Source organism: Callorhinchus milii, unplaced genomic scaffold, assembly GCF_018977255.1.
Source record: "Callorhinchus milii isolate IMCB2004 unplaced genomic scaffold, IMCB_Cmil_1.0 Scaffold8, whole genome shotgun sequence".
Taxonomy (NCBI): Eukaryota; Metazoa; Chordata; class Chondrichthyes; order Chimaeriformes; family Callorhinchidae; genus Callorhinchus; species Callorhinchus milii.
In genome coordinates this window covers 14,217,797-14,234,842 of record NW_024704749.1, presented here as the reverse complement: position 1 = coordinate 14,234,842, position 17,046 = coordinate 14,217,797, and the positions used below count along the sequence as shown (strand labels likewise).

At 45.5% G+C, this 17,046-nt stretch overlaps 1 protein-coding gene across 1 annotated transcript in view; it reads right to left on the bottom strand.

The window, feature by feature from the left end:
* The window catches only part of LOC103180420 (pappalysin-1), a 196,019-nt gene that overhangs the window by 77,321 nt on the left and 101,652 nt on the right, over window positions 1–17,046 (bottom strand). Inside the window, exons 8-12 of the mRNA XM_007896253.2 lie at window positions 7,693–7,838; window positions 6,649–6,942; window positions 5,477–5,669; window positions 4,840–4,961; window positions 2,527–3,019 (exon numbers count right to left, since the gene is read on the bottom strand). Of these exons, the coding sequence (XP_007894444.2) occupies window positions 2,527–3,019; window positions 4,840–4,961; window positions 5,477–5,669; window positions 6,649–6,942; window positions 7,693–7,838 (1,248 nt within the window). The remainder of the gene's footprint in view (window positions 1–2,526; window positions 3,020–4,839; window positions 4,962–5,476; window positions 5,670–6,648; window positions 6,943–7,692; window positions 7,839–17,046) is intronic.

Here is a 17,046-nt window from a genome sequence, read left to right as displayed (position 1 = left end):
ATTGCTAAAATATTAGCAAAGTAAGTGACCCTGAATTATCATCCCCATTGGCGTGATCAGAGGGTGGGCTTATGTTGAACCAATGGTAGATATTCAGCATTGGGAATCAATTTGTTTCGGTCAGTCTAGGTTTTCTGATGCATGCGGAAAGCTTAAGAGTATCCAAAGCAGACTGAGCGTTCCATGTAATAATAATAATGATCATTGCATTTTGATACTGCGCCTTATCACGTAGTCGAGACGTCTCAAAGTGCTTCACGGGATATACCTTAAAGTGGATTGACTGTGCATTTTGCCACCTGCAGGTGCCAATTTCCATGTCTGGAATAGAACCCAAACTCTCGCCAGAAGGACTCGCTCTGCTTAACCTAATCCAGAGAGTATCAGGCCCAGGATGCGAGAGCCAAGGCTTGGGGCAACCCCAGAATATGTGTTGCGGGTAACTGCTGGAGTTTAATATCACATAGCTTGCCATTGAGAGCACTGTCTGGCAAGCTTCCTGCTGCTTGTCCGGCTAGGTCCAACCTGCCTGTTAGAAATGGGCTTCATGAGAGCTGAGTGGGAGGAATCCTTGCCCCCAGTGATTGCCAGTCAATGGGAATGAGCGCGGGTTTGTATTATACCTCTGAACGTGAAGCAGAAGAGGCCAAAGCTGGTGTGTGTTTAGAATCGCTTCACGCTGACTGCTGCAATCAGGAGCGTTGTCGTTATTCAACAAGAATTCCATCGATTTTAAAGCTCTCTTGGCTGAGCAGACCTGATCTGTGGCTGGAAAAACAAACTGAGCGCCCTCTGCATGGATATTTCTCTCTCTCTCTCTCTCTCTCTCTCTCTCAGCATTTCATTCCAGAGTTCCAGATTTAGCCCGGAGGGAACCGTCTATGCGTTTACTTGTCTCGGTGGTTTTTATAATGCCCCTCCGTGCAGACCGGGAATGCAGTCTGATTCCATGCCTTTTGGCTGCCCTTCACCTTCCAAGAGACGAATCGCTCGACAGCTTTTGGGGTTCCACAGCCTCTTCCTGAGAGAATCGTGCCGGGATGACAAGTCCGTCCATACACATCAAAGCAGCAGCGAAGGCTGCTCTTAGCTAACTTGCTGTGATAATTTCACTCAGCTCGAGCGTTGCAGATTAGGCCCCTGTGTTTTAAGAACTGTAGCCTTTGGAGGGCTCGAAAAAGGTTATTTTTCAAATGCAAGGAAAGGGGGAGAGAGCTCAATCGCTCAGTTGGTGAAACACCCGCCCAGAGATGAGTCCGACTGATACAATAACGACGACAACAACTTGCATTTATATAGCGCCCCTCGTGCGGGGTAGCGTCCTAGAGCGCTTAACTGATCGCTGATTGTCCCAGGTTTTCTCCTTGGCGCTGGGTGAGCCTTCGGCTACTTTGTCCCCACTCTCCGTGGCGCTTTCTCTAAATCCCGGAACCCTAAAATCTCTCTCTCTCTCGCTCTCTGCTTTTAGAACCCACCTAAAAATCTCTGGTGGCCTCTTCTTTGGCCACACTCCGTGGCTGTAAAATCACTTTGAGACGTTCTCCAACATGAAAGGGGTTGTGCTGCGCAAGTGCAAGTCGTGGTTCTTGTTGTTGATCTACACTGTAGTTGAGGTGTCAATAGAGTCGTTAACAATGTCCTCTACAGATGCCTATCTGGTGACGCCCTCCCCAGTGTGGGTGTGTGCACGCACTGTGTCAAGGAAATCCATTAAGAAATACCACCAATTTAGACCACATTTACACAGGCAAAAAGTTTTTTGAAAACAAAGCAAGCCTTCGAGCTTTGGGGACAATATAATTCTGGATATTTTTGGAACACAAACATTTTAACAATATGACCTGTGACTCCCAGTTAAAGGAATTTTAGAATAAATTCCACTTTACTGCAACAACATGTCGAAAGAATGCCCTCTGAAAAGCAATTCCATCGTCAGATGACCTATATATAGCTTTTATTTCTGAAACGAGCGCAGAAAATCATGAGTTCTGGGAATCCGCGATTCTGACATCAAACAGAAGACAGGAATTTTTTTATGGATTGCACTTATAAACTTGAACGCCTCCTTCTATAACTTTATAGGAAAAAAAATCTACCTATCCCATAAAGTCTTATTGGATGTGCCCGCTTTTCCCGTTCCCTTCCTTGCCCTATAATAACAATACCAATAACCCTAATTGTTAATAATAATCCTTGCACTTGATATAAGGATGTGGGGTGGAAGGGGGAAGAGTTTGAACCAGGATTACTCCTTAAGCACATAACGAAAAAAAATCTAGTCTTTCATTAGAACATAAGAATTGCTCGAAGACCAAGGTCTATCCAGTTCACCTTCCACCCTCCTGGCAGTGACATACACATGTCATGTCCCAAACGGTATATACTGTATCGCACGATATTGTTTCCTAAAATAAATCTTATCTAATTTGTTTTTGAAATGTGTGTGTGTGAGTGTGTGTGTGTGTGAGTGTGTTTGTCTGTGTGTGTCTGTGTGTATATAGATATATAATAAAACACAGCACTTACGTGTCCTCAAATCGTCTGCCCAGGACGGTGATGCTTCTTCCCGCCTTAAAAGGTGGGTCTCGGATGATTTGGTACTGGACTGGTTGGCACTGTTTGCACAGAGCATTCTGGGCTCCTGAGGTCAGCATGGCTGCGTCGATCTCCAGATGCTCGTCCAGGGTGAAAATCTGGATCCCGTACACCTCCTCCGCGACCGAGAGCTTGACAGTAATGGGCACGTCACAGAACACGTTCTGAGGTCCCAGGGAGATGTTGTTGCCACTCACGGTCAGCAGCTTGACGTTGTGGATGGCTCCGTGAGCCGCCCACTCGGTGGACATGAAGGTGACCCAGATAGTCAGGGAATCGGGAATTAGCGCGTGGCGGAACTCCAGCTCCAAGTAACATCCCTGGGGTTCCGGGCAGGCGGGGGGAATTGTTTTCTGATCTACGCCAGCGTCTGGGCTCCAAGTCCTGACGCTGTTTTCACAGGGTTGCTCTACATCAGGAGGTCCTAAAAAGGGGGACGAGGTGGGGAGAGGTGGTGGTGGGGGGGGGGGTTGGGGAGAAGATGAAAGGATCAGAAAATATAAAATCCCCCGTGTAGATTCTATTTTTGTACAAAAAATACTCCACACGCCTAATAATAATCCCTCCAAAACCAAAAACAATAATAAATTGGTCATTTTCAATCCACGACTGTTTGTGGGACATTGCTGTGCGCAATTGGCTGCCGCGTTCGCCCACAAATATACAGTCAATTCACTTTACAGTATATTCTGTGAAGAGCTTTGGGACGTCCTCCTGACGTGAAAAGCGCTATATCAAATGCAAGGATTATTATTATTATTATTATTATTATACATAAAAGCCTTTTCAGCTGTTTATTCTTAACCTTAAGAAAGCGACTGGCTGAAAAGCTTTCACTTAGCGAACCACAAGCTGGGATTATTCTTAACAGACTGTCGAACGGTACAAATATTTATCCAGTTTATTTTCCTTTGAGCAACATAGTGTATTACCGGAGAGATTAGAAATAGCAATTCCACACAGCAACAACAAAAACCTAAGCACTGTTGAGTACTGTCCTACTAGCGGATAGATTAATGGCTGGTGTGATGTGTGAGGTTTGATTTCTGTAACCTCTAGATACTGTTGCTGAACGCGCAGGACTTTCTGCACCCTCCGTACATGACAGGAAACACTTGCATTTCTTTGCCTCGTCTCTGATTTCTTTTTCTTTCAATTACTATTTTTTTTTTGCTCTCTCTCGACTGAATTTCAACCGAAGGGCAGCACGGGGGCCTAGAGAAGGGGGGAATAGAACAGGAAAAAATATGCCTGGAGATCACCCCAGCGCTGAAGAAGCTGGTTCCATTCCAAACAGAGATAGACGTTGGAAGGGAAAGTGTTGCGTTGAATTGCTGGCAATTGCTCTTTTAGGAGCCTAATCAATCTGGTTTTCTTTTGCACCAATGCCACACGTTATACTTTTGTTTTTTTTTATTAAAAAACGTGTATTGCCGCTCGCAGTGCTGCATTGTGTCTACGTCGTCTACAAAACCTGCTGTGGATTTGGCATTGTGTGTATTTTTTTCTCTCTCCCCCCCCCCCCCCCCCCCCCCCCCCCCCCCACCATGTTATGACCATGTCAACATATTAGTTTCACACAAGCTACTGTCTTTTCATGTCCGTGTTCTTTCGTCTGTAACGGACATTTTACAACTGGTTTGGTATATTTGGCGTAATTATTTACTTACTTACTTATTTGTTCATTTATTTATTTGTTAATTTACTTATTTATGAATGTTTCCCCCCATTATCAGCCTCCCTTCCCTCTGTGTGAGTTGCAGGGATGTAAGGAAGGGAAAGGGCAGGCAAGTGGGACTGAAAGGGTGACTCTTGAGAACAGCCAGCACAGGCAGGATGGGTCACAAGTTTCTCTGTCTCAACATACTTTTCAACCCAATATGTCGATCGCACTGTATTGTGTTTCAACGTCACCGCACCAAACAAGCACACAAAAAATCCACTGCCTGTGGGGACGCTGCCGTTAAGCGATTGGCCGCCGAGTTTCGCCCACAAAGCATACAGTCGATTCACTTTACGGTATATTCTGTAGCGCTTTGAGACGTCTCGAAAACGTGAAAATGGCGCCGGATCGGATGCAAGGAACGTTGCTAGAAAAAAAAGCGATTGAGCCAACCACTCTTCATACGGTGACGTAGCTTTCCCGCTTTCAAAACCAAAGCCTCTTCATTGTAAACCCCTCCGCAGCGTGATTGGGATCTCGCTGGTGGGTTTTTTTGGCATTTAAAAAAAACAGGGTCTCACCTTCTGCTTCCCTGGGGCTCCAGTGTCCCGATGAGTCACAAGGTAGGGGAGACGAAGCCTTGTAGGTGTACTGAACCAAGGCTCCGTGCTCACTGCAGGCCTCACACACTGATCCCACTTCTCTAAGAAGCCAGGAAGAAAGGGGGGAGAGAGAGAGTGTCGCGTTACAACACAACGTTCATACAATAGATACGCTTACCGCACCCCATTTTGTTTTCGCGGATCCCTGACTGTCCAGTGCTTTGGGATGTCCTCCTGACGTGAGAGGCGCTACTACAAACGGAATTTGCTGCTGTTTTAGAGAGAGTACTGCTGTCAGCCCGACTCAGTCGGAGGAATAGCCAACTCTCGCAACAAACTATTACTAAGCTTCGCCGGCTGCGCTTATAATCTACCCAGGAAAATGGACATGGAAGATCCACTTGCAATATTAGTGTGGTACAGTAACGGGGAGAAGGTGTCCCATGTATAGTCCGTGTAGCAAACCGGCCAGCTGCCGGCCAGGACCGAGGAAAGAACCGGGTGCTTTTGGTCTGTACGGCTTTGAAATCTAACGGGGTGACCCGCTGTTAAGCACGTGTGCCTGGCTAACACTGGACAGCGGATTATGGATCGTGTGACTGATGCTCTGTTTCACCTCTCGTAAAAGTGCTTGTTGACTGGACGAACCCATTGGAGAAGCACAGATCCCGCCGTCTGGTGTATGATCTCGGGGGCCACCGGGATAGGCGGCGGTTTCTTGGGGGGCTGCCAACTCTGGAATATTAGGTCCAGGTAACAGTGCATCCTTGCCACTTGGTTGGGGGTAAAGGAATTGGTGCAGTCGTCATCTTTGGAAAGAGGAGAGAAAAAAAACACGACACATAATGACCGGGATGATCATGTAACTTCTATCATAACCCCAGAACTCATTGCTTTTCCTGCATTTGTCTGTCCCCGTGAGCATGAGCCTTTTCCGTCACCTTCACTCTCTCCAAACGAGCTTCAGAGTTGAAAGATAAGCAACCGAGTCCAACAATATTTTGCCCACTTCTCTCCACCCCCACCGCACATCAGCCCTCACCTGCTCACATCTAAATCATTCATGCTGCCCTTGTTGTTGCTCATTTTATTAAACACCATTCCAATTCACCTCAAAGTAACATAAGCTTGATGCTGTCATGGGAGGATGGTAAGATAGGTAAGGTGGAGGGATGAGATCAGATGGGACGAAAAGGCCTCCTTCATCCAACCCAATCTTGTGAATGAACGTTCAGAACTATCAATTGAGAACATAATTGAGGTTGACCTTAGTGTGTTCTCTCCTCCAAATCCTTGTCTGGCCATTGTACACAATTTTACAGCAACATTAAAATGTTCCATCGCTAACGAAGGGAAACCTTGTTCTTTGACCTTTTTAATCCTCTCTTCCCTGAAAACAATCATTTCCTGTGCGGCGTTTGCTTTAGGCAGACAAAAGTCTGTGTAATATGGTTAAAAAATCACGGTGTTTCAATAATATTTGGATGTTTGTTTAGTACATAGTCTGCCATGGTGTGGGTACCAGCCAACACAAATATGGCTCTTACATAAATTTAACTGCCGTCTTAGAGATGGGACTTTTACATATTGGAAAAAATGCTCAACAAAATAAGGATTAGATAATTTGTTTGTTTAAAGGAAAATCGAAGCTTCTTGCTAAATGGAGCCCATTTAATTTAGGAAAGTGTTTTTGCTCTCTCTCTCTCTCTCTCTCTCCTTCTCCACAAGTTGGTAGATTCATTGTTTGTTCAGTCGATCCACTGTGCATTTTTTTCTTTTTTTTCTTACCCGCGTAACTCATGAAATTGGAGAAAGGTGTGTTGACGAAACGGCCAAAGCCGCAGGTGTCGTTGCCAGGCTCGGGGTCACGGCACTGTTTGTTCTTGGGCGTGGGGTTGGTGTCGGCGCACAGGTCTCCCGTCTCCATCGACGGCTCGGTCTCCATGCACGGATCGTTGCACGACTCGATTTCAGATATGCCCTTGAAGACATGGTACAGCCCCAGGCTGTGGCCGATTTCGTGGATCATGGTGTGAGTGTGATCGATGCGTCCATAGAACGAAGGGTTCAACACAATGCCACCTGGGTACACAAAACCAAATCATGCTACAGACAGAATAGCAAACGGTCAGCGGGAGAGTGGGTGTGTGTGTGGGGTGGGTGGGGTTTCATTACTATTTAGTTGACAACACATGTAATTCCAAGTGATGGAAAAAGTAAATCCCTCCCCAAGGCAAAATATGAGCTTGTGCGTTGATTGGAATCTTTGTGAGTATTAAGCTGCTGTTGACGCACACACAGTATTTTGGGTCAACCAACGTTGATTCATGTCATTGACATTGGCTGCTATGTTATCATTCAGCTTTAATCAGAATGTGAGAAAGTGTAATAGAGTTCCACTGCTTTAGAACACTCAAGACCGCAAAAACGTGCATTCATATAGCGGCCTTCACATAGAATAACATCCCAGAGTGCTTTACAGTGACTGGGACGAACGATCAATAACAGCAGCAGCGGCAGCAGCAATTTGGATTTACATACAACCTTTCACGTCGAAGGGATCTCTCAAATCCCTCCATACAGCTGACCGTGAGTCTGAACCGGAGTTGGGGAGGTAAAGCATTTAATTAAAGCCAGAAGATCCTCATCTTCAATTCCGGTTTGCTTCTAATAACAGCAAAGCAATACAACGCAGCAAGAATCTCGAGATCACAACATTGACTTGGATGCTTGAGAAAGGGTTGAACGTTTCCTATTGTTAACGATCAAAGCCACTGATGTGACAACTAGTGACCATCTCATACAGACAGAAAGACACAGTAGCTCGGTTACCTAGTTGGGTTAAGGCCTCTTTGTCCCACGGCCACGTGGCAACTCCAACAAGCTCTTCGTCCGACGAATTGGCAAAGAAAATATTGAGAGATGAACCGTCATCCAGTTTCAGAATGTTCTTCAGTTCCTTCACGTGCAAATAGGCCCTACAGTTCAAAGAGATGGTTCTTGCATGAAAAACATCGACAGTGTTCCAGGCACCCCCCACCATTCCCCCCCCACCCCTCTCCACCACCTCTCTCCGCAAGTTTGTAGGTTCATTGTTCAGTCGATCTCTACCTCCCTCTCTTCGCATTCAACCTTTCTAAATCACTGGAACCTACAGTAATCCTAGCCTAGACTTTCCTGGTGCGAAAATTGGGAATAAATAAATGTTTATTTGCTGCCGTGTTTCGTCCACAAAATATACAGTCAACTCACTTTGCGGTATATTCTGTGAAGCGCTTTGAGACGTCTTGAAGATGTGATAAGGCACTATATCAAATGCAAGGATTATTATGTTGAGGAAACATTGATTTCAAAACGCATTCCTGTTACTCTACGGTCCTCATGCATGCAATGGAAGTTATGTGGCTCTTGGATGCAGTTGACCATGCACTATGCCACTCGTGATGCTTCCTAGTGGTAAGGTAGGAGTCTTATAGCTCAGCGGTTAGAGCACTCCACTCGCAAGCGAGAAACCTGGGTTCACTTCCCGGCAGGGTGAAACCTTGGGCAAGTTTCCTCACTCCACACGCCTGACAATAATCCCTCAAGAAAAAGACAATAATAAACTTGGTCACTTCAATCCATGACTGTTTGTGGGACGCTGCTGTGCGCAATTGGCTGCCGCATTTCGCCCACAAATATGTAAAGCGCTTTGAGACGTCTAGAAGACGTGAAAAGCTCTATATCAAATGCAAGGATTACTATTATTATTTATTATTATAAGCACTCGGCAAGTGAGACAGCCTCACTTCCTTGTCAGTCTGAATGTGCACATTAACAAAGCGACTGGATTGAGAACACACTCAGGCGGTACTCATGGCTATTGGATCCAATCTGTGCTGAGTGTATTATTCCCACAGTCGCAAAACCAAACCAGATGTATACCTGTCCAGGAAGTTCAAAGACTTCGGGAGTTATTAAATGAAGTGTTGAGATGTGTTGAAGAAATCTTTCGGGAACTTGACCAAGCGGTTCACTCCTGCCTGGAACTATTATTGTCTTATCATCAAAAAGACAAGTTGTTTGGCTATCTTTCCCGAAATGTGTACCTCGTCCCGAAGTGCGTAAATATAAATTGCACTGTTCCTTAAAATACTGAGTCGAGTAGTTCTCAACCACAGCAAAAAAAAAAGAAACCCCTTGTGGACTGGGGGAAGCAGTTCACAAAACTACTACCGCAGCTTAGAAGCATATTTGGGGATTCGTGACTTGCTCTTGATAAGGTAATCTCTCCCACGCGCTCACTGTACAGTGGTGGCGAGAGCACAGCCGGCCTCCCGACGGAGTTTACGTTCTCATTTTTTTTTGTTTCTAAATCAAAACTAAAACTCTTTATCAACTTTCCTTTGAAATTCGATTTTGTTTGTCGCTCGCACCTGTTGGAGAAGTCGGTCGGGAGACCAGCTGGCCGGCTCATTAACTGGCCAAAAAGCCGCTTTGTTGACAAATGGAGCAGCTTCTCATTGTTCAGATGCCAATGTACGCAATAAAAACGAGGGGCAATGAGAGGGCGAGTGGTTCCTCCGGTTTGAGGTCCCCCAAGCCCTGGTTTTTACCAATCTGCTCCGAATACTCTCTGGAATTGGCGTTGAGGTACAGGTCAGCCCTGATCGAAGAGAATGGCAGAACAGGCTTGAGGGGCTGAATGACCTACTCCTGTTCCTGTGTTCCCAGATACGGAATAAGTAAGCAGGATACGTCCCTCCAGGCAAAGAAAGCTCATTCCATTCCAGACACGGAGAAATTTCCACGCCAAGGTGGCATCGCACTTTGATGGGTTTCCCCAGGTGTCGGACACCCGGCTGACCACATAGAGAAACACTTTGAACGAGTAAAGCACGGCGACAGAAAGTATGGCGAGCGGAAAAAGCCTGCACAGGATCAGCAGACAACACTGACACATTAATTCCCACACAGGTTTACAGTTTGTGCAATATTATTACCACCAATAATGGAAAAATATAAAACACAATAGTCAAGTTGGTAGCCCTCTTGTCTCTGAGTCAGGAGGGTGTGGGTTCAAGCTCGTCGGGAATTTGAGCTCGCGTAGTCTAGGCTGACACTGCGGTTCGGTGCTGGGGGTGGGTGGGGAGAGAGCGCTGCATTGTTGGAGGTGCCGTCGTTCAGATGAGATGTTAAAACGGTGGTCCCATCTGCCTGTTCAGGTGGACGTTAAACATCCCATGGCACTGTTCAAAAAGAGAAGAGGGTTTCTCCCAGCAGCCGGGCCAAGAGTGAGGCCCACCCCAGATAAAACTGGTCATTCACTTCACGGCTGCCTATGAGGCATTGATTTGATTGCTGGGGTACAAATTGACTGCTGGCTTTGCCCTCAAATACACAATCACCACATGGTGAGGCTCTGTATCAAAAATGCTGGGATTATTATTACCATTATTGATTTTCATAATTTCAGTCCTCCAAGTATAAGACGGGCTTCTCGCAAGCTTATGTGTGGGTTGGACATTAAAAGCTGCTACTTGAAAAGGAGAGAAAGAGATTTATCTCCTGAGGTTCCTGGCACAAGAGTCCAACAGCTTAAAGGGGGACCTTGCTGTGCCGTGTTTGCCTACAATACGAGTCACTGCTACTGACAATTTACTGCCAGTTGCATGAGATGATTTGACGTGCATGTGCTACAGTGGGAATGCAAGTTCTTCTTAGGTAACAGATAATTACTGTGTTCTATTTCAATGTCAAGGTTTCAAGCCCACCGTCAACAGCTTTACCCAGCGATGGACCTGATCCAATAGACCGTGCATTAGAACTGAAAAAGAAAAGCCTGGTCGGGTCTTTCAACAGATCTCGTGCTAATTTTGCGCTGTCAATCTCTGACCACAGCGGCACTAGAGTCAGTACAACTCTATTAATTTGTGCAAGCCAAAGCTGCTTTAGAGTTTACTTTTCTCGCCTCCGCAAGGGAAAAGCATCAGGGTCAAACTGTGCAATTGGTCTCTGTAACCTCAACACTGCATCACATCCAAAATCCTGACGGTTCAGTCCAAAGGCTTATGTTCAGGCGCTGCTTAATCCCCCGCTCACCACCCCCCCACCCACACCCACCCCCCCATCTACCCCCTGCCCCCCCCAACCCCAGTAGATTGATTTCAGATCATGCAAATTCTGTTTCTCTTGCGCCCGAGCCTTCCAAAAAATCAGTCCGTAACACCCATAAAGAATAACGCACTGACTGCCAGTAATCATTACCACATTGTTTATTCAATGCTAAATGTGGACACCCACGGACTCTTAAGCAATCCACTGCAAATTTAAGTTATAAAAGGTAAACCACTACCGGTGGGGTGGGGTGGGGTGCAGAGGGGAGTGTGTGTTTCGTACTGTGTTATGTGGGTCCAAGTAAAACCTCGTCTGGATTGACCCCAATCCATGGCCGTGGGAAACACAGCACATTGGCAGGAGCAATAGGTGAGGTGAGGTGAGGGGACGAGGTAGGGGGTGGCGGGAGAGGGAGGGGGTAATTGTCAGCATTATAGCAACTGAGAACTTGCCAGAATCCAGACGCCAGTGTTCAGCGTGCAGCTAATTTACAAAGAGGTCCCACGGAATTTGTCCCGGCATCAAAGCTGACTGCTTTTTTGGGTTGTCACCAATACCAGTGGGTAGAGCTGCTCATTAATACTGCGCGCATTAGGGTGAATTACATGCTAATCACAAGCCATTAAAAGCAGAACGTCTCCTCCGTACCAGGGTTGTTGCACACATCGTTTATAGTGGGTGTTGCGTTCAAACCGAATGGAAACTAATGGATTGGTGTATATATATATATATGTGGAACGTGTGTGTGTGTGTGGGTGGAAATATTAACCATGTATTGGCTTTGATCTCAGTAACTTCTGATTGTTGTGTTACATCTTTTTCTCTCTCTCTCTCGCACACACACACACACAAAAAAATTAATTTGGCTTAGAAAATCCTGTTCCAAGTTGCCCTCAGTGAGGGGCAGTTCACAAACTAGTACTCCGGGTGCTGAAACCCATCTGGGACCGTTTTACTGAGAAACCAACCACTAAAATTGAATCGGCAGGCACCTGAGGGCAAACATTGCCCTTGTGATGAGTTGGCTCGGCGTGAAACGGGACTTTCTCTGGCAGCGTCTTACGACAGAATGAGGTGGCTTTGACGGGTGAAGTGCTGAAACGTACATCTTCCTTACCTCGCTATCCCACCTATTCCTCTCCCCAATGCACCCCCTGTTCCCAAGTGATCAGCGTTAACGGTACAGCTCGTCAGTGGGGCCTAATGCTAGCGGCTTGTAATAACACTAATGAAAATTAGTGATGATGAAAATAAATGTCATGAGTGTTGCTGATTACTGTATGATGGACCACACTCTGTCTGCTGCTTCAGCATCCAGTTTAGCCCTACAGACATCAACTTCAGCCACTTTCCAAAAAGAGTCTTTGACTCAGCTTTCTCTGAATTGACATATTATCATAGGGGGACGGTAACTTTTGTAAAGGATGAGTGGCTGGTGCAAGTGATTTATAGCAACCGATTCTGACAGGAAGATTAGACATTTCAACACCGTACGAGAAAGCTTCTGATCACAGACTCGATTGCGTTACTCTTGGCACAGATGTGCCAAACGTTATAGGTGTGACAGAAAACTGACCAGCTCGCAAGAATTAAACGCGGTCTCGGCTGCCGACAATGTCAACATGTTCCTGAAGTCCCTCCCTTTTAAAGCGCAGCTGCACGTTGGGATATACGTCACGGGGACATTTCACAGGGATCTGCAATCGATTTAAAGAGTATAAAATATTACTCGTCACTCAGCTTTGGGCAGGGACGGACAGACAATTGAATTTTATGCGTCTGAAACATCCTTCACCTTTCATCTTTAAATGGCGTGTATTAAAAGTGTAATACGTGGTGCTGAAGAGAAAGGGGTTTGCAACTCTCCCTGGTGAGCCAAAAAGGATATTGTACATTATTTCGGAAGTGTACGGGGTCAAATTTCATCAATGCTCGGGATTCCACGAGAAGGATTCCCTAGCCTGGCTCCTTTGCTTGTCTCTTTTTTCTAACGTGCTTTCAAGAGCTTTCGCTTGTCGAGCTTTTAAGCTCACCTGCCCCCACCTCTCTGGAGATCTATTCCCGGAGTCCTACCGACTCGCTCCCTCCCTCGCCTCGTTCGAGATCTGTCTCAAGACCAAGCTCTTTTGACTCCGCTTTTGGTCATCTTTCACCCAATACCCTCTCCCCCGCCCCCACCACCACTCCGCCCCCTCCAGCCCCCCCCCCACCACACCCTGACGCCCCCCACCACCCACCCCACTCCCACCACCAACGGCATTGTTTTTTTAAAACAACCACATCTTGTGTCACTTTCTTACCTCCCTCTTCCCCCACCCATCCCCCAATGCAATCCAGTGCAAGAGGCATGTGGACATACAGGGCATAGTCAAGTCTGAAAATAGAGCAGAGGGCAAAGAAATTCACGTCAAATCCATTCCTACATGCAATCATCTTAAAATTGAGCTGTCCATTTGGGAAGAATCAAGTCGGTTTTATTTAGGAGATTGAATTACGTGAGCTGATATAATCAAAATAATAATAATAATAATAATCCTTGCATTGGATATAGCACCTTATCACGTCGTGATAACGTGCTATACCCAAAGAGCTTCACAGAATATACTGTCAAGTGAATTGGCTGTATATTTTGCGGGCGAATTCTCAGGGCTAATTGAATTCGTACTTTAAATCTGGAATCGTCAAATTAAATCACAGCATTCCTCGTTCCTTGAGGTAACTCTAGTCTTACATTGTCTTATTCGGTGTGATACATTAAGTAACTCACAGGCATAGGTGATGACGGGGCGGTAGAGGGGGATTTGCCTGTGTCATGTTAAGTAGCTCGTGCCAATAAAGCTGTTTGTTTAAGACGTGTGCGAGTGTAACTGAATAAATAGTTTGGATTGTGTGCAGCCTACAACATGCCTGGTCGTCACGGTTGCTGTAAGTTTTGAAGTTATTGGCCTAAACTGACGGCTTGTAACATAAAGTCACTCAGTCCTCAAACAACACGCCGAACAGACCTGAAGCACAGACTTTCCTTCCTCTCAGGGCTTCTGAGAATTCAATCCACAACATTAGATTTCTTTACAATATGTGGGATTCCTTTAAAGTGCTCGCTTCTGCTACAGTAAAGAGATCAGCACCTCCGCAACCTCTTATTAAAGAGTACTTGCCTCGAGCCCACTTGGAAGCGGCGTTTATTGTAACAGAGACTCGAATTGCAGATTTATTTTATTGTCGCTTCAATTTGACGCAGCAAAGGAGAAAAAAAAACGGGACCGTAAATATGAAACGAGAGTGATAACATTTCACTCTGGGATGCGTTTCCTCGTTTCCCTTCCCTTCAGAGGAACTTTCAAGTCAAATCGCCTTGAAACAAAGCCGTCTATTCTTTCCTTTTTTTTAATTTTGGTGCCAATCAGGGTTGCAATTGTCTGAGGGGTTTTAATAGGATTGTTCACTTGGACCATTCAACACTTGCAATTTAAAAGGAGACAAAAGTGGACCATTTGTGTTATGTATGTACATGCGTGTGTGTGTGTGTGTGTGTGGATAGGGAAGCATTGGAAGTACTTAGTGATAGCGGAATATTATCGGGGAACGAAAGATGTCTTCAATAGGGGAGGGGGTGATTGAGGAGGGGAGGAGAGGGAGGAATCCAATGCAGTGCTATCAATTAACTCAAATCCTTCTGGGTTGCGTCGAAAAGACGGAGGTGTGGATGAGCTCAGTGACTTTAATGTAATTTGTTGGCCCTGCAGAACGCTGAGTAGACGAGTGTAAACCTCGCTGCACCGTGAATAATGGGAGTTCGCAACAGACAAAATGTGGGCACGCACCAACGCTAAGCTGAGGGGGGGACTTAAAAGGAACGGGACAAAAAAAACCCTAGAGAAACTTTGTGGTGGAGATAAGCCGAACCGCAAATAAACTATTGCACAGAAGTGAGGAGCTTGAAGCAACTTAATCCTTAAATACATTGTGAAGGATTACTTCATGTTAGCCATAGAAAGTACAAAAGGACAACATGTAATTGTATTTGCTGTGGCTTGACAGAAGATCCAGTTATATTGGTTTGTTGAAAGCATTTGCACAGAAATGACTCTTATTAATTCGGGCCAGAGGTATAATCAGTAGAAGATGGCAGGTTTATTGCTATTATTAGACCCCGACTATGACCCCCAGATAATATCTGATGTCTTATTTTTGTTAAGCAAATAATTCTGCAAGACTGACTCCAGTTCAGCGCAGGGTGGTTTCAAAGGAGTGATGCGAGTAAGAATTATCCTTGCATTTCATATAACATCCTTCAATTCAGGTGGATGTCTCAACGCTATGCAGGATTTTCCTGTAAAATACGGTGACCGTGTGTTTTGTGGCATGAAAACAGCAGTCAATTTGCCCACGGAAATATCCTTCAAACAGCCATGAAGTGAGTGAACGATCAATCCTATCTAGGGGAGGGGTTGTTGGCTAACACGTTAAGAGGAACTCCCTTCTCTTTTCAACTAGCGCCACGGGTTCTTTAACCTTGTCTATCCACAACTACATTTAACTCATATATGGGGCGGCGGAGGTGGGAGGTGGGTATGAACAGATCTCTCTCTTTTCTCCCACGTCCCCAATCCAGGTGTTATTTGGTCAGGGAGATACGTGTTACAATTCCAAAGCTCTGGGTTTTTAACTGCACTATCACTCTCCCTCGGGGACTTTAGACTACAATAGCAGTGCTACTGTTTCAAGGCATTCGGTCAACAGTCAGTCAGATCTGAGCCAAACTGATCTGATCACTGATGTATTTAAGTGGGCTCCAGAGTGGATTCCACCCCTATCACTCAGATAAACTGATAACAATTGTATTGAAACCGCAGAACTGGAGTGGAAGAAAAAGAAAGTCAACCAAACGTACAAATAATTATTATAAGCCTCTACAGTATGTAGGTTTAAACTTAAATAATCCTTGCAATTGATAAAGCACTTTTCGCGCCTTCTCGACGTCTCAAAGCGCGTCACAGAATAGACTGTGAAGTGAATTGACTGTATATTTGTGGGCGAAACGCGGCAGCCAATTGCGCACAGCAGCGTCCCCACAAACAGTCGTGGGTTGAAGTGACCAAATTTTTATTGATGGATTATTATCAGGCGTGTGGAGCAAGGAAACTTGCCCAAGGTTTCGCCCTGCCGGGAATCAAACCCAGGTGCTCTAACCACTGAGCTACAGGACTCCACAAACTTAAGATAAGTCTATTCATGTCCTCCTGTGAATGTGCGCTTACAACAAAAGCCTGTGTACGAGGCATTGTCGGTGTAATAAATCACGAAAGATTTACAACACAAAAACAGACCACTCGGCCCAATTGGTCTATGCCGGTGTATATGCTCCATATCAATCTCCACCCATTTCTTACTCCCTTCCACGACCTTCCACTCCCTCATGCAGAGGTCTCGCTTCCTCTTGAATGCATCTACACTATCTGATTCAACCACCGCTTCGGGCAGCGAGATCCGCAATCTCGCGGAATATTCTCTTTGTGAAGTAATTCCTCTTGAATTCATATTTTGATTCCTTTAGTCGCTCTCCACTATTTGTGATCACAAGTGACAGACCATTGGCAACGGTCCATTCATGTTAAATCTTATTGAACCCTTTCATAGCTTTAAACACTAGCGAAAAAGTCCCCAACCAATCCATTCTACGCTGATATCAGGAACCTGCCAGCTTCTGGTATTATCCTCTTAAACCTTCGCTGTAATCTTCCATTGCTGTTTTATTCTCCACATCTTCACATTGATACTCAGTTTGGCCCCCAACCCTTTTTGACCTCTTTGTTGGTGGCCAACAGACCTGCTACTTTGCGTGTGTGTCTGAGGCTACAAATCTTTCAGTTGCGTACTACGAAACGGTTTGATATTGTACGATTACAGTATATGATTTGCGCACTTGAGAGGAAAAAAAACAACCTATTTTGCTTGGATTTCTTTTAAAATGATAGCGCCTGTAACGATAAACATCCCAAACTGCTTCACCGCATTTCCGGAGAGTTCAGTACCCGTGTAGTTTGAACGCAGAACGCGGCAGCTAATTTGCGCACAGCCAGGTCCTAC